Here is a 27,519-nt window from a genome sequence, read left to right as displayed (position 1 = left end):
TTTTGTTATATTTTGTCCAAGTATATTGCTCTCAATGTGTTGTTTAGTATTTTTATATACCCATTTATCTGTGTAAACAGTTTCCGACCTAGTTCTACTATACCCATATCTTAACATAAGCAAACTGTGTCAGTGTAATGTGGGATTTGCACTGCTGCAGTTGATGAACACTTCAAATTTCACATCTGTATGTTTGCAGGGTGTTGGGGTCATGCTGGGATTTGCAGAGGAGAATAATTGCACTGGTGCAGCTAGTACTGTTCCAGGTAATGTCTCTTGTGCCTACCCCCTTCTTCTGTCACTTCTGCATGTAAGGCAGGCTGGTTTGGAAAATACATGGGAACTGGATGTCAGATTTGGGGTCAGAATCTTTCACCAGTGCTCACCAAAACCTAGAGCATGTCGTCAAGCTTGTTTCAGTTCTCAGAACAGCTTTTGACGTGGTAACTTGTCAGCAACTCTGCTTCATGTTGTTTGATCTAACACACCTCTCAAGTAAATCAAGTGGCTTGTCTACAGTTCAGCTTTTTGCCGCTCTAAGGGAGGCCTTCTAAATCCTGGTTCTAGAAAAAGTGTACATAGACTGCTTTGTTTTTTCAATGCGTCAGCAGTTATAACCTAAATAAGTTGTAATTTCTGTTTTTTCGTTATGAGCGTATGAGAGTTGTGAGGGGAGCACGTTGTCCTTTTCAAACGGAAGCTGAAAATTTTCACGTAATCATTGGTCTTCGTTCACTGAGACTTGCTTTTGTAAAACATCAAATGCTGGAAGACTCCTGCTAACATTCTGCACACTGACAAAAAGACATTAGACGTAGCAGGAGAACTGGCTGTGCTGGGACAGTCCCAGGGGGAATACTGGAAGGAAGCCTTCTGTTGATGTTTCTCCCTGCGGTAGTACTTCTGAGAGTTTGTCATCTTGGACCTGCCTTGTTGGGACGTCAGACCTTGCTTGTTATCTGTCCTGCCTTGTCTGGGGGTCCCCCTAATTTCTCAGGAGGTAAATGTTAGCCACTCTTCAGAAGTTTGAGTTAGTCTTCACTGTGTGGAGTCAGTACAGCTACAGCCTGTGCATCACTGCCATTGTTGTTTGGCCTCAAGATTTGCTACCCCTTTCTTGCATTTTGCAGGAAAAATAGTTTCTTATTCAAGTCACCAGGAGATGAAAAAACATGAGGCTGTTTCCCTCATCGTTGTCCAACCCCACTTTGCAGATGTCCGAGTTGTTCTGTGCTCTGTGATGTGCAGCTGTGTACCAGAGGAGTGCCACCTCCCTAAGAGCTCAGCTCGGAAGCTGCAGCTCCCCACTGTGACGGAAGGAGGAACAAAACAAGGAAATACTTAGACGTGGAGGCCTTTCATGGTCTAGGAGTATCATCTAAAATTAATTCAAGTCTGTCTCATCACAGGTTCATAAGCCAAGTTTCTGAAAACTGATAACAGTGGTTTATTGTCAGAAGGTCTGCCCTTCTCAGGGACCCAGAGTGAGGGTGTGGGGGACGGTCCAGTAGAGATTTGCGTAAATTGCTGATGCTGGGGGCTGTAATTCTGTAATTTATTCTTAAAACAGCAGGAGATAAAGAACCGAGTCCCGTAGTGGGAACTACTCCATTGACATGATGAATGATATTTTATTGAATCATTTACAGTGTGTACTGCAGACATTAGTGATGTTCAGCCTTCTTGCTGCTTTGTGAGAGGGGGAATAAGGAGGGAGGGAGGGCATGGAGGAACACGTAAATAAAGCCACATCTTCTGGGCTGAAAAAGGTATTGGTGGTTTCCATGGCTGAAGGGTTCTTGTGTGAATTGACCACTACCTGAAAAACAACACAAGATTTGAGTTTCCTAGAGAAGGGAGAAACGTCGAGTTCAGTCACGTATTTTAGAACCCAGCTGCATCAGAAACTAGGGCAGCATGCAGCGGGCTCCCCTTGTTTATCGTGGAGGAGTCCTTTCTCCCTCAAGGCGTTGGAAAAGGGGCAGGGTCCCCATAGGCAGCACCGCCCTGCCCTCACTACCAGCGCCCCCCCGCGGAGCCGCCCCCCGGGCCCCTCCCAGCGCCATGGCAGCGCCGCCGCCTGATGACGCCACAGGGCCCGCGCTGCCCGCCGGGAGCCATTCCCCCCCTCCCTCCCTCCCCACCGCGCCTGCGCACGGCCCCTCCTCGCCGCCAGCCAATGAGCGGCGGGGCTGGTGGCGGCGGCGGCCCGTCGGGAGCGGGCGGCGCTGAGGGGCGGCGGCGCGTGCGCGGGGCGGGGCGGGGCGGGGCGGCGCTGCCCCCTAGCGCCGGGGCGCGGCATGGCGGGCGGCGGGGGGGAGCCCGAGGGACGGGCGGCGGCGGCGGCGGCCGGGGGGGGCGGCGGCCCCGGGCCCTGCCCCTGCCCCCCCGGCGGGCCCCGCGGGCCGTCCCCGCCGGCCGAGGAGGGCGAGACGCGGCAGCGCTACGAGGAGCTGTGCAGCAGCCTCAACATGGACGAGAGAGCCCGCTCCGAGGCCTGGCTCAGCTTCCAGAGCATGAGGCGCAACTACACGCTGGAGGTGGGGCCGCGGCCGCGGGGCGCCTCAGGGGGCTGAGGGGGGGCCGGGCCCGGGCCGTGCTCGCCCGCGGCCCTCGGCAGGTTCCCTTCCCCTGACAGCCGCTACACCGCCGCCTTTTGCTTGGCAGGGGAACGACCTGCACTGGCTGGCCTGCGCCCTGTACGTGGCTTGCCGAAAGGCGATCCCGACCATGGGCAGGGGGACGGTGGAGGGAAACTTCGTGTCCTTAACCAGGATTTTGCGCTGCTCGGAGCAAAGGTAACTCTTCTTCTGGCCAGGTGCAAAACACGAAGTCTCAAGGGCCGCTTGTCAGCTGGAAAAACTTAGAAACTGTGGATAAATGATAGATGTCATTCTTGCTTCCTGCTGTCACAGATCAAACTTATACAGCGGGAAACTGTGCGCTGGAGCTCGTTGCCCCACGAGTAGGACAGCTCCATTTGGGTCATCAGTGTGTCATAAGAACGCTGCTTTTTAAAATTAGCGATTAACTTCCTCTGCTCAAAAGGGGAAGAAACCAACCTGTGAGGAGCAGTTTTTTGAACACTGAACGAATTGCGAGCTTCCCACAAGAGTAACCGTTTTCATTGCTTGTGACAACATCAATACCTTTTCACTTTTTTTTCTTTTTGTCAAGACTTTCACTTTTCATCTGTTCTTGCTTTCCGATGCGAAAGCAATGTCAGGTTCTGACAAACTTTGCTCAAGTGTTTTTGTCTATAGCGTAATGAAGGAGACCTTCCTGAAACAAATGATGTTATTTATCAGCAATGGGGTTGTTTTGTAGCAATTTAGTAGATTGGCAAAAAAAGAAAGCTTATATGACTGTTCATTATGCATTTTCTCTCCCTGTGTCCTTTACTGTTGGAGCACTATTATTTGTTTAAACAATACAGAAGAGTTCCTTCAAAAGCGTTTTTTTCCAAATTAGCCATTCAAGGAACTGAATACAGACAAAAAGTTCCTGTGATTTGGACTATGCAAGACTAATAACGTTGAAAAAGCATGGTTAGAAAAAGGAGTGAAAGTGAATGGAAGCCAAATTCATGAATTGAAATGTACCTATGTAAAAGTGGTACGCTGTATTTTTTCCTACTTTGTAGAGCTTTTTAGTGTTCAGTAGAGGTCAGATTTTATTTTATTTAATTAGACAGATTATTCAGAAAAAATGACAGCAATATGCTTTTATAGTAAGCTGTCTGCTGGAGCTGATGGTATCTTTGTGAGGAAAAGCCAAGAACCTTGAACATGTAATTAACAGGGTCATCAGCAGAGGGTATCAACAACATGCCACGAGCTACCCAAAAGCCCGTCCATGTGTATAGGTGAAGGACTGGCTCTGAACACTTTGCACTACAGCTGTCATATTTGCAATACTGCTATTTTATCAGTAGTTAGGAAAGTAGCAATTGCTCTTTTGTTGTAAATAAATAAAAATGTATGGTATATTTCTGGGAAAACAAAACAAAACCACAACAACCTCCGAGATCTAACCTGTTCCATATTTTCAGCCTGATTGAGTTTTTTAACAAGATGAAAAAATGGGAAGACATGGCAAATCTACCCCCCCAGTTCAGAGAACGAACCGAGAGACTGGAGAGAAACTTCACAGTTTCTGCAGTAATTTTTAAGAAGTATGAGCCCATTTTTCAGGACATCTTCAGATATCCTCAAGAAGATCAACCTCGTCAACAGAGAGGAAGAAAACAGAGGTACCTTTCTGTAATTTCCAGACTGACTTTTGAGCATCACTGTCACAACAATATCCTGAAATTGCTTGGTGGTTGTAAATGTGCTTTAACTGTGTTTTTGTAGTAGTTCTTTCCAATATCAGAGGTGGTCTGTTTGTCCTCGCTTCCCGAAGTTTTAGAATCTTTTTTTCCAGCTTGTCAGATCTGACAGGATGCGTGAAGTCCCAAAGCTGTTAAGTTTCTGTGATTTAGGGGTAGGGAAAAAGATGAAAAATGAAAAACAGCCCGTAGGCAAGAAAGTACTGATATTTGTAAGGTGAGGAAGGCTGGAAGAATTTGATTTTATGGTCCGACAGCCTCAGTAGCTCACAGAACGACTCAGTCTGTTTCACTTCACATTAATTCCTGTAGTTTTCTCCATAGAGGCAGATCTTCTGCATGTTTTAATTTATAGTGGAAGCTTTGGTTCTTTGTCACTGTTGATATTATAAGAGCAGTAAAGTTATGCACTAGCCTTCTTCTCTGGTTATTTTGATCTTATCAAGATTTTATTGGTTTATGCTAGCACTTAAGCACAGCTTGTGCTACATAAACTGTAAATGTTAGGAAAAAATCAATTTCTTTGCTTTCTTCTTTTTTTCCTTTATAATTTTTGTGAGAATAACTTATTGTTATTTCTAACCAATAGTGAGTTACAAATGTATTGAGATGTATTAAGATGACACAAAATGTTGAACCTACAATATGCTGTGTGTATAATTCTACAGTTAGAGGAGGAGCCCTGCTAGTTGGCTAGCTTGGGTGGTGAGGTATGAACTAATTTTGAAAATCAAGTCAGAAGATGATACTTCTGATTTTTGTGTGAAATACATAGTTCTGACATTCCTTATGTAACCTGATGTAACCAAATAAATTATTTAAGGCTGACCAGACAACTGCAAAAATGGAGAATATGGCCTCACCCTGAATTAATTTACCCTGTATTTTGTATACCCTGTAAAGTTACATACAAAAATGCTTTACCTAAGTATGTACTTAGGTGACACTTGTGAACAAACAGTATGTTAACATCAACACTCTGCGTAATGCATTCCTCCAAGAACACGTAGGTATACGTGGTTATATCGCTTAGAATACTCCTGAAGAAGGCATTTCAGCTCCAGCTCTCAATTCATGTTGGACTGCCATGGTGACATTCAAATCATTGTGTGCAGACTGAGACCAGGGTTCCAGTTGCGTCTGCAGTAAAGCACCGTGCAGCCTTTTTATTACCTCTGTCAGGTTTTTGTGTGTTTTGTTTGGTTTGGGGGGAGAGGGCATAGTTAAGGCTTTGGCTACTCCATGGTAAAGCCTAATTTTCTTTCATAATGATTGACTGTTGTGTGATGTTCTGTCAGCCTCAATTCACTGAGCTTACTCTGTGTCTTGCTCTATTTTTCCCCAAAAGACGACAACCGTGCACAGTGACCGAAGTGTTCCACTTTTGTTGGGTGCTCTTTGTTCATGCAAAAGGTAAGAGATTTGAATGGGATTAAACGCTGCAGACCTGGCTTTGTTGTCTTTGTCTCATATCAATCCCCAAACATTGGGCAGTTACAGGCCTTTTGCAGAAGGGCTCATCTGGTCTTAATTTCCCCAGCTGTATGTTTTACTGCACTTCTGAGGTAAGCTGTATGTCAACAGTAGCTTTTATGTGAAATATCGCTGTGATGTTTCCAACGTTTTGGCAATTTAAGCTGTAATTGCAAGGTAAAATTAGCTGAGAGTTTTAGTGAATTCGTATTTAGAGACGGTTATAATTAATATGAAATATAGATATATATTCACTAGGAATAAAGAATAATTTAAATTCCTCGTAAATTTCCAACAATGGTTATAATATTTAATGGATTTTTTTTTCTGTAAAGCAGTAAGAATGTATCATAAAACTCTAGGTGTAATTACTTTCATGCTGTTATCACAGATAGCGTTCTAATTCTTCTGATAACCTGTCCCTCACACTTTTTAAAAAGTGTGCACACAGTAACTATATCAAATGATAACGTGCATTACTAAGTAGGTCTGCATATGTTTTTCACACAAGGGTGATTTGTCCCTTGCTTTTTGGACATAACAGTGTATATGCAACTGTCTGGTTGCCTTAAAGATTCCTTTGAAAGACACAAGGGGAAATCCTCTGTTAATAGGCTTCTATGGAAGTGGTGCAGTGAAGATGCAGTGTATTGCAATGTATGTGTAATTGTTGCAACGTATGTATACTTGCTATTGTAAAAGCACCCTTAAAGCCAGTATGAATAGCAGAGAATTGCAGCATTTTTTTCTTGATAATGACTGATGGACCATAGAAGGGAACAGGAGTAAATCCTTTTGCACAAAGGATAGTGAAGCTCCCCAAAATTTTAGCCTTAAATTGTTCAGTTATCATATAACGTATAGTCTGTTTTCATCAAATCTGGTTGTTGTTACAGTGTTTCTGCTTACCTGGGACTTCAGGTATGGCTTGGGTGAAAGTTCTCTGGGAATTCCATATAAGTCAGACACTTGGTATTAGGCAAAAAAAAACAAACTTTATGCTCTGAATTGAGGGAACTTTTGAAGATTCTTATCCATTAATAATTTCCAGAGAGTTTTTATATTTTTCGTGACAACTTCTTGAAAAAAGCTAGTAGTCTCATTTCTACAAGGAAAGGGAGAAAAGAAAGATTGTGGGGTGTTTGCTTTGAATTTAAAAGTAGAATAGTGTTAAGGTTTGTGCAGTGTGCTGTGATTTCCTTAATTGGTTGCTTTTGAGGATAGGACAGAGTAGGTTGTTACAGTATTGAATTATCTGGCACTCATTTTGTCCAATACAGATTAACCTTTCCTGCTACACTGTACCACAGAGCAGGGGGTTGTCAGCAAGCTCTTTTTGGAAGAGTTACCAGCAATATCACTGGACCATCATCATCATCTCTTTGCGCAAAGATCAGGAAGGCTGTGGAATTGCACGGGTGCTGTACCAAACACCTGTGTCTGATGTAGAAGCTGCCTTTTCCAATAGGGTGCAAATTCCATGTTTCAGGGAAAGAGATTTCTCCTAAACAAGCATGTTACTTGCATCCTTGAAACACAGTGTTATTTTACATCTTTTATTTATTTATTTATTTCCCTGCACTCCAGAGTAGTGCTCTCAAGCAGTATGAAATGTCTCTGTGCACTCCCCTGAGACAAGAGCAGTCAGTACCGTACATCTTTCCAGTAGTCAGGACTTCACTTTGTTAGCACGCTTGGGCAGCTGAGAGAGTAAGTGGGTCAGTCTGAAACATCTCAGGTTTTTCTTTTCCTTGCTATGGAAACCCCACTTCTGTGGGTAGAGCGGCAAAAGCGCAAAGGGACTAATACGAGTCTTGTTCTTGCTGGATTCTTGGTTGGTATGTTTGAGTAGCTGCATCGTCAGTTAACTACGTGCTCACTGGTGAGCAGTTTCAGACATGTGGAGTAAATTTGTAGACTGGAATATTGTGCTGATAACACTGCCAGTTAAGCTGAAAAAAAAAAAATTACACTATTGATGAACTATGAAATTACAAAGTGACTAGTGGTAACTTTATTAAAGTGCGGCAGTACAAAGATGTAAACTGAATGTTTACCATTTGAGGAATTAAAAATTCCTGTTAAGTTTTGTTCATTGTGTTTTGAGGGTTGGCAGTAACCCTTATCATGGCAACCACACAGCAGCGGCAAGTTGAGGCTTGTCACTGTGATATTTCTGCACGCCTCAAGATCGGTGCGTTCAGTTCCACCAGTGCACAAAGTGCAGGTCTTGCTCGCACCTCCGGTACATGCTGCACATAAGATACTGACTGTTCAGCGATAGTGCTGTTCTCGCCTACTATTTTTAAGAATTTATTTTTAAACTCTATAACTTACTTACTTAAAATGTCAATTCAAAAAAGATCTTGTTTTGCTGCACCGAGATAACCGAGATTTTATCTCAGATAACTGAGATAACTGAGATTTTATTAGTTCATGCTTGGTTGTTGTGGTTTAAGCTGGCCGGCAGCTACGCACCACACAGCTCTTCGCTCACCTCCCCCCTGTCTCTGGGATGAGGGAAAGAAACAGGAAAATTAAGCCTGTGGGTTGAGGTAGAGACTTTTTATTAAGAGAGGAAAATAATAATAAAATAATAATAATAGTACTACTACTAATAATGTGTATGAAACAAGTGATGCACAATGCAGTTGCTCACCACCCACTGACCGATTCCCAGCCTAACCCCGAGCAGCCGGCTTCCCCACCCCAGCTAGCCACCCTTGCTCAGCAGGATGCAATATGGTACGGAATACCCCTTTGGCCAGTTTGGGTCAGCTGTCCTGGGTCTGTCCCCTCCCAGCTCCTGCTGCACCCCCAGCCTGCCTGCTGGCAGGACAGAGAGAGGAGCTGGAAAGTCTTCCGGAGTGTAAGCACTGCTCTGCAACAATTAAAACATCAGCATGTTATCAGCACTCTTCTCATCCTAATCCAAAACATAGCACCCTACCAGCTACTAGGAGGAAAATTAACTCTATCCTAGCTAAAACCAGGACAGCTGTGAAAGAGAGTGGTGAATTATTATCTGAAATGTCACTGATTTAACAAATCACTTGTATGAACATACTGGTAACGTAAAATTAGATTTATTTTTGACTACTGGCAGTAGCTATTGCCATGCTAGACTTTATGCTTCTGAAATTGATCCTGTCATGAAAGTTACTTTAAGATACTGATTAAAATTTTGCTTTTATATTTAGGAGTTTGATTTCTTTCTTGTGAACGTGTTCATGATTTGGAAATAACTCTGATGAAAGTGTACAGTTAACACAGATTTCATGTAGACTTTATTATTTTAAATAGTTCCAATTATCTACATTCAAAATATTTTTATCAAACATAGAATCAGAAAACTGGATATAAATTTGAACAAACTGGTACGTTACTGGTAGAAGAGTGACAATATGTGTAGGAAAATGCTTTAATCATATATCTATTTTGATGTGTCCTACATGAGTTTATTACTATATGGTAGATCTCTTTTGGGAGCTGCCCCTGTTTTTCATTGTGGATTCAGCTAACTGGTTAGGACCTTACCTGAAAAAAAGAGTAAAAGACTTAATAATATTGAAAAAATGATAGAAAATCATGCTGTATATATAATTTCATGGAACTGTGATTTATGATATGAATTAACAGCACAGTTGATTTTAGAACTGTTTTTAGCTCTGACCATTCCTCTCAAGGAATATCATAAAACTAAATGAGTTTAGTAAAGAGTTAGGAATCTGAATATAACCTCTGTGAAAGGTGATAAAAGAATATAAGTATTCTTTTCTAAAGAAAGATGATGAACAAAAATTATATTAGAGGTATATAAAAGAAAAGTGCATTGTAAACCAGATTAAAGATGCACATTTGTAAAGCTAGACTTTTGTAAAGCATAATAGAAATAAAGTTCAATGTATGTTTGTAATGAGCATGCCCCTAACAGAATTAGATTTGTTTTGAGGAATGGGGGGCTGTTGGACGGGTGGGGGGCTGCTGTTCCCAGGACATCTGAACACTTGACTCTATCCTAGCAGAAGTTAAAGTTTTTTGCAACATTCCATAGCAATGCAAAATTGGGGAAAAGGATAGTCTCAGTCAAAACCCATTCTTCCCCTTACACGACTTCAGAACAACATTCCGCCTCAGAGAGGTGGAGGAAGACTGTTGAAGAAGTAACACTGCCAGGCACTGAGGCTTGTGTTCCCAGAGTTAGGGTAACAAAGTTTTGTCCTTAGGGCAGTTTACATTAGTTCATGCTGCTTCAGGTTACTTAGGTACTGATTGATCAGGTTACTGCGAAAGAGGGAGCCTGCAGTATGCTTAGCAGTATCTCCATAAGGTTTGTTTTCAAAACAGCACAATGTATTTGAGTTCCTGTATGATTGCTGCTGTTCCTGAAAATGTATTTATCATTATATTTGCTATATGCTAGTGTGTGTCCGTTTTACTCCCTCTATTTCTATCTAGATATTTCCAATCTTAGTCACCCAAATATGTGCTTCAAAGATTCCATTATTGATTGCAATACAAATCTCAGTATTTTTTTGTAAAATAATTTTAAGTTTGTGCTAATTAATTTTAACTAATTTCATGTGTCTTTCTGAAATTGAAGGTAATTTTCCGATGATCAGTGATGACTTGGTCAATTCCTACCATCTCTTGTTATGTGCTTTGGATCTAGTATATGGAAATGCTCTGCAGTGTCCAAACCGTAAAGAACTCCTGAATCCTAATTTTAAAGGTACGTTGGAAAAAAAAAGTCTTTATCCGAAGTCTGCAGGAATTTCTTAAGCTGCTGAAATGAGCATGAACATACATAGTACAGAATAAATTGAGTAATACTCATATGAAATATGGGGGAATTATTATTGTCTCTGTCTGGCCACACAGTTGTATTCCTACTAATGTCATCTGTGATAACAGACTACTGAATTCTGTAAATAGTACATTAAGTCAAGAACTTAGTATACTATGGAAATACCACTGAAGGAGTTTCCAATCTAAACACTTCTGTTAATGACACGTTAACATCAGTGAAAGGGTTCATAATGACAAGGTCGTTGTTGGACACAGTCAGACCAGAGGGCTTTCAGGAGGCAGCTGTTTGGAAAGCTCCACTGCCCAAAAACAAGGCTGGCACCTTGATTGTTTACATTGAGTGGGCACTGTACAATTAGTTATTCTTTCAAGGGAACTGATTAGTTTACCATTTTAATTTCACACTACCTGGGACCACGCAGCACATAATTTTAGTTTAGTAAGAATACAGGGTACGAATTTGCAGGATCAAATAATACACTGTTCTTAATTGTAGGTCTACCTGAAGACTTTCACAGTAAGGATTATAAAGTGTCATCTGATCCTCCCTGCATCATTGAAGAACTGTGTTCATTACATTATGGATTAGTTTTAGAAGCAAAAGGCATAAAGGAACATTTTTGGAAGCCATACATTCGGAAACTTTTTGACAAAAAGGTTGGTCAATACATTTCTGATGCAGAAAAAATTCTCCTTAGTCATTATCTTCAGGACTTTAAGAACTGAAATGTCCATCCTTTGCTCTTAACTCTCTTACAGCTTTTAAAAGGAAAAGAGGAGAATCTGACTGGATTTCTAGATCCTGGAAACTTTGGCGATAGCTTGTGAGTCAACTTTATTTGTGGTTTGGATTGTGTTTGTATCCCCTTGAATTGTAACACAATCGCACTTGCGTTACTCTTGTGCCTTAGCATTAATGCTAGCTGGTTGATTTGCATATTTCTGTCTATGTATTACATTGAATTGTGTTTCAGTTCCTTTTCTTTGAGGTGGTATGGCCTGAGGCATAAGAGGAATGATTCCTTACTATAGCGTTACTTAATGTCTGCTTTTATTCTGGTTTCTTTGTGTCCTTGATTTTTTTGTACATAATTGTAAATGTTGGGAAGAAAAAGCTGTGGTGGCACACTGAGTGGGGCTCAAGCCTGAGGGAAAAATCAGGTTTGGTGTTTATTCCTTTTTAAACCTAGAGATGCTATGAGTAGGACTTACTCTTTTCTTTTAAATGGTATGAAAATGGCAGCTGCAGGTTATGGTGCTGTGATGAGTAAGGTTGGAGGAGTTTCCAGCCAAACACCAGCTCTCAGTATTATGTTCCTCCCATGGTCATACCAAATGGCAAGCCAGCAGATATCATGGAAAAATAATGTTCTTGCCGCTGTTGTGTTTTAGATATTGTTGGTTTTAAATGGTCAAGGTAGTCTGAGGTAGACTTCTGACAGGCCAGAAGTGTGCTTATTCACTAAAGAGGTAAACAAAGCACTAAATAAAGGGGTTATATGTTTGTCTTTTCCTTTCTGTTGTAGCAAAGCCATCAACAAGGCCTATGAGGAGTACGTCTTGTCAGTAGGAAATCTGGATGAGCGAATCTTTCTTGGGGAGGATGCAGATGAAGAAATAGGAACTCTCACAAGGTGCTTAAATACAACTTCAGGAATGGAAACAGCCGAACGAGTGCAAGTGAAGCATAATCTGCAGCAACACTTTGACAGGGTGAGTCTGACATGGTCTCTTGCTGTTTTTATGGAGAAGACATTGAGTTAGTCTGCATCTGGTTGTAGCAGATGCTAAAAAAAAATTACCATCTTTATTGGAGAAGCTGTTCTGGGAGTGCACACAGCATAATTGAGTTACATTTTGCAACTGCTTAGATGTATTGTGTAATTTTGTGAGGGTTTTGGGGCAATATTTCTCCATGCAGAAAGCAGACATATTTACCTGTGATTACAGAACACCAAAATGTTCTTGAAGATGGAAAAATATCTTAAAGGAGAAGGGATATGAGGCAGGCAACGGAAGGATGTGAGCTCTATCAGTACAGTTAGATCAGAGAGTACAAAAGGGTAACGCAGGCTGGAGCGCTGAAATGTGATCTTTTTCCAGCGTGACAGTTGGTTGATGGCTTTCAACATTCAGGAGGACAAAAATAATAATAAAAAAAATACTTTCTGCAACAGAATGGAAGTGCTAATTGTTTATGCTACATTCAGGAGGACTTCTTTTTTTATCTAAGAGTCACACTTGCTGACAGGAAACCCTGGCTCAGTACAGTTTCCCTACAAGCTTCTGCTGCCTTTGGTACTCAGAGGATGGGAGGGGACTGCTGACATTTTTTAGTTAGGCCTCTTTTGTGCTTCACTCCAGTATCTGTATTTCAGTGTGAGGTCACTGAATGTCTCTGTTCGTGCATTCGCCCACCAGCATTTGATACCAAGATCCAGGTGACAGAGGGAAGTCGTTGCTGGTGACTATCTGAGACATAACTCATTTGGGCTGTTTGATTCCTTGTCTTTTTCCCCAGACATGTATTGTAACAAGTTAAGAAAGAATTCTAGAGACTGACACTTCTAGGTTGTAAGCTCAGAATTTTGTAACACTGGACAGTTGTGTGCTTATTTTCTGTCTTTTTAGTCCAAATCCCTGAGGATTACAACCCCACTTACCGGCCGCAAGTACATTAAAGAGAGCAACCCGTATGTGACGCCTGTTTCCATAGCAACATACAGCTTGAGCCGCCTTCACACCATGCTGGCTGGGCTGAAAAATGCCCCCAGCGAAAATCTGGAGCAAATATTCAGGTAAGTTTGATGTTTATGTTATATGATGTTTGATAACCAAAAAAAAAAGTTTAAAACGTAGGGTTATAATAACAAATGTTATCGTGAGATAGTGTAATTTAAAAATGCAAAATCATGAAAGGTTCTGTAGTAATGTAAGAGCCAGAGGGATACTAAGCTTTCGAAACACTCTTTTCTTTATTTCTCTGCCTTTTGTCCTTGAGATTGACAGCTGTGAGAAAACACAATATTTTAAACCCAACTTTCTGAGCTTCTTGAACAGCAAACTGCTAATAGATTTTCTTCAAGACTTTTCTTCTTACTTAGCAAACCTCACTACCTAGCAAGTCACTTCATACTGTCGGAATTAAAAATATTTTTTTCTCCATGCAGATAAATTTTTACCTTAGGTACTATGTATTTTAACCCACTTTTTATATCATGTGGAAAATGCTGTTTAAGTATTAAACCCTTATGATGAAAAGATGTGCATATTTACTGCAATATGCACAATAATATTACTATGCTGTGGGTGTTTTACAGCTACACACATATGCATGTATTTGCAGTGCTGTCTGAGATATTTCCAGCTTTATGCTTTAATCATATTATCCAAATGGTAGATTTTGGTTTTGTTTTGGTTTTTTTTTTTTTTTTTTTGGTCTTAGTAGGAATAGGACTTTGAAAATTTAATTTGTATTTTCAGGGCATGTTCCAGAGATCCTTCTCAATCTATTGCAAATAGAGTAAAAGAAATGTGTGAACTCTATTGCCAGAGTATGCAGTCTGAAGGAGAATTCAGTAATTTTTCTAAAGGTAGGAAACATTTCAGTTGCACTTTAATCTCTATTCATGTATTTAAAAATGCTTATCCCTTTTAAGTAAACTGTGTTTTTATAGAGGCTCTGCTTTAGCACAAGAATATTTTTTCTATTACTTCTGTCTTTTCCTGGTATTCTTAAGACATGGCAACATTCAACCCTGTATAAACTTTCATAATTAAACTTGGCTTAAATCATTGGAATTTGATACTTACAAGTTCTGCAGAAGGGAAAGAAAAAGCACTCTCAAGGGTAGAATGCCTTGTGTTGGAAGGGACCTTAAAGATCATCTAGTTCCAAGCCCCATTGTGAGAGGGTACTACTTTTCATCTCAAGCATGGGTTTTTGTAATAGTAATGAAAAACCTGACTCATTATATTCTTCAAAATTCCTACAGCAAATTTGGCTTAAATACAAGGTTTAGTTAGCAAGATTTTAATTAATATCTGTACTAGTATAAACACAAAGTATTGTTTGCAAAGCTGTCAAGATTTGTGAAGTAAGCAAAGACAGATTGGAAATTATGAAGATGCTCTTTGTGTCTGTTCCTGTCACCACAGCTGCTTCAGTGTTTTCTGTTGCACAGTGCAAGTTGGATCCATATAGATCATTTCCAAACTGTATTTTCTGAATTTGAAATATGTGCATTATATTATAGCAATATATAACTGCTAGAATACATGGTGTATTATACACCATGTACATGGTGTACTTGGTTCTTGTACATGGTGTTTTTACCAAATTGTAGGTTCAGTCGTAAGTTGTTCTGTTCTGCAACCACAAATCTATGCAGGATAGGGAAGAGATACCACAGTTAGTGTTAAGTTTTTAACGTTAGTCCGATTTAGTTCTGCAAGTATTGCAGCCCCTGCCGCACAGAAATCCAAGTAAATTGTCTTAAGCTATAGAGATAAAACAAATCAAGATTTTTGAATTGTGTTTCATGATATTTCTATTTAAAATTCCTGCAGATGTGGCCAGTAAGCATTTTCGTCGTGCTGAGGTACTGTACTACAAGGTTTTGGAGTCAGTTATTGAGCAAGAGAGGAGGAGACTGGGAGACACTGACTTATCTGTAAGGAAAACTAATCATATCGTGCCTCATTTTAAAGTTGGATATGCAATAAGGAAATCAGTTGTAGAGCATGACAAACTTCTTTTTTAAATGAGGGTAAATTTCTGAAAAGTAGCCTGAAAGTGTACCTGAATTAAAGAAAAACTGTACAAAAAACCATTTGTGTTTGCAAACACAAAGGATATGTAACATTTTTAAAGAGTAAAAGATGTCTCATTTTGGATTATGTTCTGCCACGTACACATGCAGGTATTTTTTTAAACGCCTGATACTCTTGCTGTTGAGACGGAATAGAAAGCATTTTACTGTTCTGTTGCACTGTAAATTAAGCACTAAAACTTGCAATTCTCTTGCAGGCAATACTGGAGCAAGATGTGTTTCACCGGTCCCTGCTGGCGTGTTGCCTTGAGATCATTACCTTTACCTATAAGCCACCTGGAAACTTCCCCTTCATCATTGAAATATTTGACATTCCAGTTTATCATTTTTATAAGGTAAAGCGTTTAACAGTTAAAAAATGCTGATCAAGTCATGCATACTCTTGCCTTGTATTAAGTAATCTCCTCACCTAGATGTTAATTTGTACTTTGACTCTTCATTCTCAATTTTTACCCTTTTTGTGGTGAAAGACTTTTTTTTTTTATAGCTGGCTGTCATTCTGGGGTGTAGCTTGGGCATTTAAAAATCAAAATACTGTTTCTCAGTTTCACCCAGGAGCAGCGTACCCAAATAGTAACTAACAGATTATCATTTCATCTTGAACCAGCTAATGAGCTGTTCTGAACCAGTGCGTGACATCTTTTATTGTTTGTTTAGAAAAATACCAATACCTCTCTTCTGATAAACCAGCAGGACAACAGCTGATTGACCCACAGTGATGCAGCCTGATACTTCTACTAGTCTCTTCCCTGAAAATTAGGAATTAGATCTTTCTGTAAGAAGAAACACATGAAAACAAGTATATTACACTTATCACTCACTGTTTATTTAGCATTATGTGGAGTTCATAATTCTTTGCTTTACAGGTAATCGAGGTTTTTATTAGAGCAGAAGATGGCCTCTGCCGGGAAGTAGTAAAACACCTTAATCATATTGAAGAACAGATCCTGGAAAGCATGGCATGGAAGCAGGAATCCATATTGTGGGACAGAATCAGAGATAATGAAAACAAAGTTCCTAGTTGTGAAGAGGTAAGCACTTCTTTACATTACATAGCTTCACATAGTTTTCCTACTCAGACAGAATAATTGAGAGTGGACATGACATCCTGTACAATTGTTACACTGGTTTTAAGTTAGACTTGGAGTAGTTTTTCAGTGCTCTTCAGTGTTTCATTTTCTTCTGTATACTTTGCCATTCAACTGTCTTAGGTTAGAAGCTTTTAAAAACTTGTTATGCAGTGAATCTGTGATAGAGACATTTTAATAAAAGCACAATTATTTTAGGTAATGCCACCTCAGTATTTTGAGAGATCTGCTGGGAACAGTGTTGTAGGTTCTCCACTGACGCCAAGACGAATAAACGAGGTTCGTGCTGAAAGTGGAGGACTTGGAAAAGGTGAGATTTTTAAAGCATAACACAGTTATTGTTCTTAGACCACATCTTTAGCTTACAAACCTAAATGGTGTTACAGAAGGAAGCTACTCCGGCAATGCAGGATTAGTTGCAAAACTTGTAAATGGTATTTCTATTGCAACTCATGTAGTTAAGTCTGATATTTAAGATACATGCATTATTTCAAATCAAAATAGTGTTTCGTTAGGGTGGTTTCAGGGTTTTATGTGTATGAAGAGTCTATATGTATGTGTATAGACAAATATATAAATACATATATTCTAATCAGTAGCCCCTAAACGGTTTGTTTTATTGTTACACCAGAATAGAAGCTCTGCTATATATTTACTTCTGTGAAGCCTGTTAGTTTAGAAAAACATTGAACACTGCATTATGTGAGATCAAGTCATCTGTAACAGTGATTTGTAAGCCATAAACATAGACAACTTTTAAAAAATGATTCCAGAAGAATTTTGGTTCTTAATAGATTTCTTTCATGTATTTGTATAATAAGAGATTATACAAGAATTAAATGTGTATATATATATAAATATATATATTTTTTTAAAATCTTCAGGCCTCTCATCTTCTCCCACGACCCTGTATGACAGATACAGTTCTCCTACAGCCAATCCCACCAGGAGAAGACTGTTTGTTGATAACGATAATACCTCTGACAATGGAACTCCAGTAAGAGTTCCCCAGCAGCCCGTGGTAAATACGGTGCCTGTGCAGAACATGAATCCCGAAGCCATGTCCGTAACTCCTGTGCCTGGCCAGACGCTGGTCACAGTGGCAACTGCCACTGTAACAGCCAATAACGGGCAAACCGTTACAATACCTGTACAAGGTAAGGGAAAAGCAACAGTAGGATTAGGCTGGTTCTCAGAGTATTTGTACACAGACGAGTACATTAGGGAGAACAGCATGCCAGTGGTGAAAGAGCAGGTTTAAGAATTAATAATTGGGGAAAATCATATGCATAGGGGATATGAATTTAGAGGCAGAACACTGACAGCACAAAGATCTTCTGACTGCCAGCAGCTGTTTATTGAACTTAGATATTTCAATAACCATTCCTTCCTTGACTAGCAGGGCAAGAAAGTAGCATTATTATTAAAAATTAGTTCAATTCCATTATATTCCTGTCTTCTTATGATAAGAATTCCAAAGCATTTTGATGAAACAATTTCCTATCTATAATACGCTATATATTATAAGCAACAAATAAAATAATTACTTAATTATTAAAACAAACAAAATACCATTCATACCACCAAAACCTGCTCTCATTTCAGACTCTTTTTCTTAAATTACAGGTATTGCCAATGAAAATGGGGGAATAACTTTCTTCCCAGTCCAGGTAAATGTAGGAACCCAGCCTCAAGCTGTCTCTGGCTCCATTCAGCCCCTCAGCGCCCAGACTCTTGCTGGTACTCTGAACACTCAGATGACTGGGGCAACGTTACAGCTACCAGGCCAGGTAACTGTGCAGCAGATCTCTCCTGGAGAGCAAAGACAAACCCAGCAACTTGCCACTGCCGCGTCTGCCAGGCCCCGGAAGATGGGCTCGCTTTCGCTCTTCTTTAGAAAGGTACTTTTCAGTCAGATTTGTTCTTTGTTTAGTTCGTATTGCGGTAGGTCCTCTAGGGCTTAAAAATATTTACTTATTTTTAATAATAGTAAGAGAATATTCAGTTTAAAAGTTAATGTATACCTTAAGTCTACTCAGATACATACCTTAAGAGCATGCAGACCATTTCGCACTGGCAGGGGAGTAGAGTAACTGCTCTAGTTCTGGAGTAGATAACAGATGTGGCCAGCAGCCGCTTAAAGGTATCCATTTTCTTTAAGGCTCTTTACAAGAAAGAGATTCACCTTTGAGTTGTTCTTATTTGTTCAATACAGCGGTTATGTGGTGCTGTTCCTGCACTCCAAATAATTCCAGAATTTAAGCTTCAAACAAATGCTTTCTTACCATCAAGACCAGTAAACACAAAAGTTAAATTTAGTTATTCTTCTTTTGACTTACCATTTGCACAAGTTCTACAGGCTGTACAAGCCTGAACTGTGCTTTAGCTTGGATGAGAAAAGCAGTATTAATGTGCTCCTAAGCACAGTCTCAATGTCAACAGGTGTATCATTTAGCTAGTGTTCGTCTACGGGACCTCTGTGTCAAACTCGATATATCTGATGAGCTGCGGAAAAAGATCTGGACTTGTTTTGAGTATTCCTTGGTGCACTGCCCTGAAATAATGATGGACAGACACTTGGATCAGCTGCTCATGTGTGCCATCTATGTAATGTCTAAGGTAAGGTGAATAAAAACACCTGCTGCTTTTTTAAGGCTTAATATGCTATGACTACAAATTCCTCAAACAACCTACCGAAAAAACAACCACCCCTAAACAAATCATGGGGAAAAAAAAGGAACACAGGAACAATTTTAATCTTGTCTGTTTGTCTATCCTTAGGTTACTAAGGAAGACAGATCATTTCAGAACATTATGCGCTGCTATCGGACACAACCACAAGCCAAGAGTCATGTAAGTACAGTTAATGTTAAATGATGTGGCTTCTAGTTAATTAAATGCCTTTAGGAATGTAGAGATTTTCAAAGTAAAATAAGATTTAATGTTAAATATATGCAGTCTGTGAGCACTCTCCTTAAAGACAGAGTCAAAATCCTGCACTACCAAAAGCTTTTTATGCTGAATTATATCTATAGATGAAAATAATTTCACTTACAAGCTACAGCACCAGTGCCTAGTGGATAATCATCGTAGGAGTCTGTATTTTCCCCTGTAGGAAACAATCTGATACCACAGAGAAGTCTTCTAAAAAGCAGCTCTATCGTGCATATTGTTTCCTGACTGTGTAACTGCACATTTAATCTTACTTCCCGTGTTATGCTCCTCTTTTTCCCTGCAGGTGTATCGGAGTGTCCTGATAAAAGGCAGGAGACGACGTCGACAGTCTGGCAGCAGCGACAGCAGCCAGCAGAACTCACCTACAGACAGAAGTAAAGAGAAAAACAAAGAAAAAAGTGAGTGTTTCCAAATTGTATGTGTGTTTTAAATCCCCCTTCCAAAACATTATGCATGGAGTACAAGTTGGATTTTGTGTTGCCCCACACCAAACAGGTCTTTCTTTGGTACACTTGGGTACACCTAAGAACACACCTTTAATGAGTTGCTAACTCAAGCTCAATCCTACATTTGAATCAGGCCTGTTTGAATCAGTCACTGCACAGCTTAGCTTCAGTTTACCACAGTGGCGGCTTGAACTCCTGAAATGAGCTGGTACGCCAAGGAACACGTCTTTGTGAATCAGAGAAGACCAGTGCTGGCCCCTGTTCAGCTCCTCATTTACTTACAACCATCATGGAGCTGCAGCAGTTTCTTTTAATATTTTAGCTGAGAAGCAGCAGCTGTCTGGCTTCATAGCTAAGAACAAAGCAGCCACCCACAGCATCTATTTTAGTAGATCTGTTGTCTCTGAAGTGTAGATGAGTCTTTCCTTGACATTTGAACTAACACATTTTCCTCAAATGACCTTCTGCACAGGAAAACAGGTAACTACTGCTGTATATTCTTACCACCTGCTACTTAATAGATGACAGTATAAAAATAGATCTTAATGTTTTCTGTCAAAAAAGGTACATACTGTTTGCAACTTCCCACATTAAACCAGCAGGAAGTACTACCAAGACATCTATTCCTACCAGTGGCTGACAAAAGACTGACATTCCTTATTTGAAATTGTGCCAGCTGGCAACTAGAGCAAGCTACTGTTGAAATTATAGCAAAATTCCTGAGAAATGGAGTTTTAGCTGAGCTTAACACATGTGTCTGTACATATACTCAGCAGGTATATCTTGAACAACATACTGCTTTTTTTAAGCAAGGATGCTAAGGCAACAAAATCACCATCTCTGTTATCGACACTAAATTCAGGGTCACCATACTGCAATTTCACAATGTGGTATGCAGCTCTTGTGTGCAGCTGACTGTCTGGGATTGGAATGATTGAATTGCCCAAGGCAGCTGTGACTGAATAAGGCAGAGCTTGCTCTTGTCTCCTCAGCTAGCAGAGACTCCAGCCCCGTGATGCGATCCAGCAGCACCCTGCCTGTACCTCACCCCAACAGCGCTCCCCCTACGCCGACCCGGCTGACCGGTGCCAACAGCGACACTGAGGAGGAGGAGCGAGGGGACCTTATACAATTCTATAACAACATCTATATTGAGCAGATTAAAGAGTTTGCCCTGAAGTATACTTCAAATGGGGTAAGTTAACTCTGCTTTTCATTAGTAAATAGATCTTGTTTTGTTGTACATGCAGTAAAATACACTCAGCTAACCTCATTTTAAGGGAAGGAAATTCAAGGGCTTTTCTTTAGTGACAGTAATTTCAGTTCAAGGACGTACTCTGGTGCTGAAATATTAAGCACTTCTGTTAATTAATCATGTATGAAATACACAACACCAAGCCATGTCGTCCACCAGCCTCGGATACAGTTAAAATAAGTAAATTACTAGTATGGCCTAGGAGTATGACCAAACTTGCCCATATTCTAAATAGGCAAGGGTATGACTTAAGTTTGGAAAAAAAATCTAAACCATGCTTAAGGTGACCAACTTACAAAAGCCTTACTGTGGGTAGCTTACTGAGAGTAGGCAGCTTGTACTGAATGCTTTTTCTTTTTCCCTTGAGCAGACAGATTCTCCTCCGCTCTCGCCCTACCCGTTTGTAAGAATCGTCTCCCCTCGCAGAATACAGCTGTCCCAGAATCACCCAGTATACATCTCGCCACACAAAAATGAGCCTACTCTCTCCCCTCGAGAGAAAATATTCTATTATTTCAGCAGCAGCCCATCTAAGGTAAGACGAAAGCGCTTTAGTTTGATTTTACAAAGCTTTACTTCTACCTTTTCTTTTTGGTAGTGCAACTAGAGAAAGTTGTACAACACATCTTTCTGTTTGCATTGTTCAAGGTGTACTTTGTCACCTAACGCTCTCCAAATTGACAATTCACATATCTAATTGACAGTTCACATATCTCAGAAGCTATAAAGCAATTAGGTGTCCAAGTTGCTTGTGTACTTGGAAAACTTACCCTTTGCAATGGCACACACGGAAGACTCAAGAGGCATGGCCATGGTGCCATTTGCTTTCAGGTAACAGGAGGGATGATTTGGCATGAAGACACTTGGAGGAGTAGAACACTAAGTATGGTCATACCCTCTTAACTGCTTAGTAGAGGAGAAACATCTCAATGTGGACAGACTTACCAAGTGAATTCAAAACAGGCTGAATATATCCTGTGATCTCTGGTCACCAAGAATGGAGTAGAAACCTTCCTCAGGAAGCATCTTCATTCAGGATCAGAACTGCTGCATCTGTGGTGTGAGATAAGTCCTAACCACAGGGTTAGTTTGTTACAGCAAGCACGTTGTATAATTGCTAGAAATAAGGCACGTGTAAGATCACAGTAAAGGAATTAACAATACTTCACTTTTTTGGTAGCCACAATACAGAGAGATAATTCTGCCTTTTTTTTCCATGCTTCTCCCCAGAGGCTAAAGGAAATTAACAGCATGATTAAAACAGGAGAAACTCCAACGAAGAAGAGAGGCATTCTCTTAGAAGATGGTGCTGAAGCACCAGCTAAGCGGATCTGTCAGGAAAATCACACTGCTCTGCTAAGGCGACTACAGGATGTGGCAAATGACAGGGGCTCTCACTGAGGTCAGTGGTCCAGCACAGGAATTCCCTCTCTCCTGCTGCACGGAGCCAGGTAGCTTCACACATTGCATGGGTTCACCGAGCCTTGCAAACACCAGGCAGTCGTCTTTTGTTGTCTTTCCACCTTATGCCTGCCTCCTGCCAGACTGTGCTGAGCCTTGGGACATGGCAGGAAGCAGCAGGAGGCGTCTCCTACGATGCCTGGGACACCGAGGATGCATTTCAAACTGCAACTCAAACTTGCCCCATCATTAAGCTAATTATAAGGCAAGGGAGCTGTCTTCAGGCTCTGGCTTGAGAAAGCAGTTAAAAAGCTTTTTATTGCTTGGAGGATGCATCCCTAATACAGCTTTCTTACCTTGCAACAGGTATTTAAATCCATTTGCTCTAACCAGTCTACTTACACTGTTTTTGTCAGTGCTTTACCTTTGCAGCTTTGGACGAGGAAGTTATGTATGTATCAGACATGGGAGCTCTGTGCCAAGATGCTCATATTCAAGGGGGCCTTTTTTTCTTTATAACATTAATGACCTCCACAGAAATAATGACTTACGTGATTTTCTAGGAAAGTCCAGTTGTTCCCCTTGGAAAAGGAAGATAGCTTAATTCAGGGCTCAAAAAAAAAAAAAAAAAAAAATCCTATGTGAGTGGATACTTTTATATTCGGGATGTTCTGTGTGCCCCTGAAAACGATCACATTATTTTGCTTTAATGTTTGGGCACCTTGTATAAAAATAGCTGATTTTGTTATGCATTGTTTTTAGCTGTGCAATGTTTTAAAGTGAACTCTTGTTCAAAAGGTGGCACTTTTGATAGGGCTGTGAAGCATCATTTTTAAGGCAGATTAGTTTTGCTGTATATTTGCAACGGCACTTTCTAAATGTGAATATTTTTTTTTAAAAGGCTGACTTCAGATATTTTTCTTTATTGAAGCAATTTGACTTTTGTATTTATTTTCAAATTGACATCCTATAGCTCCCCTCTTCAGCAAATGGCATTAACTAATTTTAACTTAATGTGCATGCAGTAATGAATGCAGGAAGCTAGGGATGTTTACAAGCATATAAAGTTCCTTGAAAAAAGCAATGTTTCTGCAGATTGCTCTTTTTGAGAGTCAGGAACTGGCCATCTCACTTATTCAGGAGGCAGGTAGCCTCAACCTCTTAAAAATGTATACTTAGCTTTTTGTTGTTGTTTGATTTTAAAGGCCAGAGTGGTTGTGATTTTTTTTTTTTTTTTTTTTATGGACAAAAATCAGGCTGCCTGGGAGAGAAATCCCTCCCCTACTAATAGGATCAGCAAGCGCTGCATGTATCAATTAGACCGACTAATTGTTTCATTTAAAATAAGAATACCAACAAGCTTGGTATTTTAGAATTAAGTCCTTTCCTAATACCTGGTGCGCTATACTATAGCCATGTACTCATTTTCACTGACAACTGGGGACAGTGTTGCTGTTCAATGTAAAATTTAGCACACACTGATTCTGTAAGTTTTTATAATGAAACAATTAAAAGCTTGATGTTTTCACGCATTCCTGCTCCTTTGAATAATGGGAAAGTTTAGGACTTAATTTCACAGTAATTTCAATTAAGGTAAAATAGAAGCATCTTTCATTCTTACCTGTGTAACGAAGGCTGAAGTCAAGCAGCTGTGTAGATGTTTCTGTAAAAATATTTATGAAGTTGTCAGACAATTCTTGTTACTTCGTACCATTTACAATACTTTGTATGAAAATATTGCAAGTGTATTTTTCAATAAAGAATTTATAAACTCACAATACTGCTCATGTGAAAAAAGCTTCTTATGTGCAAAGCCAAAAATAGCACGTGTCTCCCAAAGGCTAGGTTTGACCAGTTGGCACATAAAGAAAATACCAGAACAGTGACACAGCTGAGAGCTGTAAGGTACGTGATGTGCTTCAAGAAGAACTCTGGACAAACAAACACTGTAATTAAGAGTTTCAAATAATACCAAAAAATTGCGCTTACTGGTCACACAAAGCGAAAAGGCTTTACCTTTGCCCCAGTTTAGTCACTGTCTGTTGAGTTTCCTCACGTTGCTCTGTTGTAACTTGGTGCCTGCAGGAGGGGAGGGCCCAGCCCTGCCTTACCTGGGTGTCGCTGCGAGCAGTCATGGGCTGCTGGTGGCCGCATGGGCTGGTGGTGGCCGCATTCCTCTTCCTGGTGGAGGCAGCGGTGGCAGGACAGGAGCTCCGTGCGAGAAGAGGACCCCAGAACGACAGCAAGCTGGGGCTGCCTCCTTTCAGGCGCTTGTAACGTAACAGAACACATTTTAGCCCAAGGAAAGCAGAAATCTTCTCATAAACACTAGCCTCTGCACTCATATCTGAGCTCAGTTAGGGGGCGATTCATAATCAAGTTAAGAGCTGTCTGGACCAGCAGCAGCCAGGTGCTATTTTTACAACTATGTACTGGTTTTTCTCTGCATTTAGTTAGCTGCCCTGGCCCTGCTTCATGAGCTTCTGCTGGTTTTATCCCTTTATGAAACCGGATTGTTAAGGAACCTCAGCAATTTAGGATGCAAAGAATAATAGATGCACAATCTGTAGTGTACACTTTGAAAGAAAAGCTAAAACTACTTCAGAGGTGTTCTAAAGAAAAACACACGTGAACGTTGTCTTTTTTAAAAATCTCAATCAATTACAGACAATTTGCTTCAAGACTTCATCATTATGCCAGCAGGCTAAAATTTCCATTTCTCTTTCTGAAACATTCTTTACGGAACGCAGAATTGTAAAGGCGATACTTAGAAGTGTTTTTTCAAAATGCCACTTCAGCAAAGCATTGCAAGGACAACTTTTTTCAGTTAATTTCTCATTAGTTGACATACCGGCACTAGGAGCTGTAACGGCTAACAAGGAGAAAAGGCTTTTGTATCGGCAGTACAGTTTTGGTACTTGCTTGCCTACCTTGCTCCTGGAACAGCTCCTTTTACTTGCTCCTGGAACAGCTCCTTTTAATACACAAGCTCATGCTAGACAACCCAGTTATTCTCTCCCCTTTTTCAACCTGAAATAAAGGAGATTATTCAGATTATTTATTCTAAACTAAAGAAGTTCAGCATTCTTTAAATAAATGTAATTGTTTCCACATCAGCAAACTGCTGTTAATGTTTTACTGAGAGAAACCCAGTAACAGCCTACAGCTGTCCATAACAGCTCAAAGATAAAACATGCTCAAACCACCATCATTTTTACTAATTCCTTTCATCATCCTTTCTTGTCATTGCTTTTACTAATCTTTGTTTTCTAAACCCCAGCAACAACTGCACAAAACAATCGTAGCCACATCTCCAGTTGCCAGTGGGCTATGGATTTGCTCCGTATTGCTTTACCTCTGCCTCCACCCAACACCATCAGTCCACCAGTAGTTCAGGGGAAAAAATTAATTTTCTGCTTTACATAGCACTATGAATTAAGCTTTGTGTCTATCCTGCTGCAGCTGAAATAAAAGAGCAGCCCAAAATTAGAAGGGATTAAACTTCTAAGCACGTCCTTCAATTAAGTGGCTTAGGAAATTTGCAAGTCAGTGATTTATTACAGAGCCTTCTGAATAATATAATATAAATAGATAAAAACCATCACCTGCCAGTTTAGCACTGGTTCTGTCTCCCTGCCTAGCTGGCACATTGTGCTCAGCCAAAATTCCAGGCCCATGTCTCTGTTTCACTGAACCTTTCACAAACTGAGTTGGAAGCATTTAAAACTCAATTCCCCAGAAAAGCGTAAAACAAACAGCAGCAAGACACTTAATGCTCACAGTGTTTTAGCAGCTTCACTGCAGGCTGGTGCCTGGGCTCTCAAAACACGTTCCCCATGCATTTTCCGTGAAACAAAACCATACCACCACTTTCCTTGCAATACAAGATCAGCTTTCCAATCAGTTACTCCATTTCTGTCTCCTAATCAAGTTCCAACAGAGCTGTGACAATTCCAACACACTTGCAATTCCTCAGCCCATCAGAGTCTGAGATACACAGGCTAGTAGGGGCACTGATGCCACACAGAAGCGACAGGGTCAGTGACAGAGCCGTATTTTTCCTTTGCACTGAGTTACAAGGACATCCAGAGTTCCTCTCACAAGTTTCTGCAAGTCCAACACTGCCTTCAAGTCCCCTCTCAGTATGCTGGACCCATTCTAGAGCCTCCCTAGCAGAAAAGCTGCAGCCACGCTTCACTGGATAAACACATTTTGTAAAGGGTAACAACTGACAGCACACACCATGAGCAGAGCATGGGGTGAAAAGGAACAAATGCCTGTTTAGTGTTATCAGGTATTGCTACCCTAGAATGCAAATAACAGCCAGAAAAGCTTATGAAGGATTTTTTTCCCCCCACAGCAGATCAGCTGCACGGGAACCAAGAGAAAGGTACCAGAGCAACAAGAAAAAACATTCTCTGAGTATTAAGACAGTTGTCAGGCAGCTGGCAGACTGCTGCACTCTGTGCCATGCGCAGGGCTGAGAGCAGCCCATGCCCCGGGTGCAGAAGTGCTGGGGAAGGTGCAAGCTGCACGTGAGCTCCTTCCTGCAGCCCCACTTCTAACAACATCCATTGCCAAACACAGCGTTAAATAAGAGACACCAGGAAAGAGAGAGAAAGGCCCTTCCCCCTGTGCACTGCCTTCAGGTTCCTAAAATTGCTAGTACGAAAAAAATAAAGAAAAATAATAAAAAAAAAGAAAGCAAAACGTGCCCAACCACCAAAGCAGTCTCTCGCAAAACAGGGACTTTGGACAGTCGCCTTCTTTGACCCCAGTCCACGTGTACAACCACTCGCAGCAGCTCAGCAGCCTTTCCACTCAACATTTCAGAAGTACTCGTGGCAACAAACAAGTGAAGTCCCACGCTACAGTCCCAGCTACAGCCCAGTCCCGTGCCACCTGCACGCTCTTCCCTGGCAGGAGAGGC

The 27,519-nt window shown here is 40.6% G+C and overlaps 1 protein-coding gene and 1 long non-coding RNA gene across 2 annotated transcripts; one reads left to right on the top strand and one right to left on the bottom strand.

Annotated features, from left to right (window-relative positions):
• The first annotated feature begins 2,285 nt into the window (after nt 1-2,285).
• On the top strand, nt 2,286-24,367 carry RBL2 (RB transcriptional corepressor like 2). Its single transcript, XM_084533063.1, has 22 exons — nt 2,286-2,540; nt 2,668-2,798; nt 4,052-4,252; nt 5,679-5,743; nt 10,407-10,535; nt 11,109-11,269; nt 11,372-11,436; nt 12,139-12,325; nt 13,244-13,410; nt 14,096-14,205; nt 15,182-15,285; nt 15,642-15,779; nt 16,311-16,475; nt 16,731-16,842; nt 17,417-17,689; nt 18,159-18,433; nt 18,975-19,151; nt 19,314-19,385; nt 19,771-19,885; nt 20,926-21,128; nt 21,559-21,723; nt 22,419-24,367. The coding sequence occupies exons 1-22, from the start codon at nt 2,301-2,303 to the stop codon at nt 22,587-22,589; spliced, it is 3,426 nt and encodes a 1,141-aa protein (XP_084389189.1). The 5' UTR covers nt 2,286-2,300; the 3' UTR covers nt 22,590-24,367.
• On the bottom strand, nt 17,866-18,968 carry LOC311443135. The gene is made up of 2 exons (XR_014697088.1): nt 18,580-18,968; nt 17,866-18,491 (listed from the first exon to the last, which is right to left on the bottom strand). It is a non-coding gene; the product is annotated as an uncharacterized lncRNA (long non-coding RNA).
• Nucleotides 24,368-27,519: the final 3,152 nt, after the last annotated feature.

The sequence above is a fragment of the Aythya ferina genome (genome assembly GCF_964211825.1).
Source record: "Aythya ferina genome assembly, chromosome: 12".
NCBI classification, from domain to species: Eukaryota; Metazoa; Chordata; class Aves; order Anseriformes; family Anatidae; genus Aythya; species Aythya ferina.
This window is presented reverse-complemented; position numbering and strand designations above follow the sequence as displayed.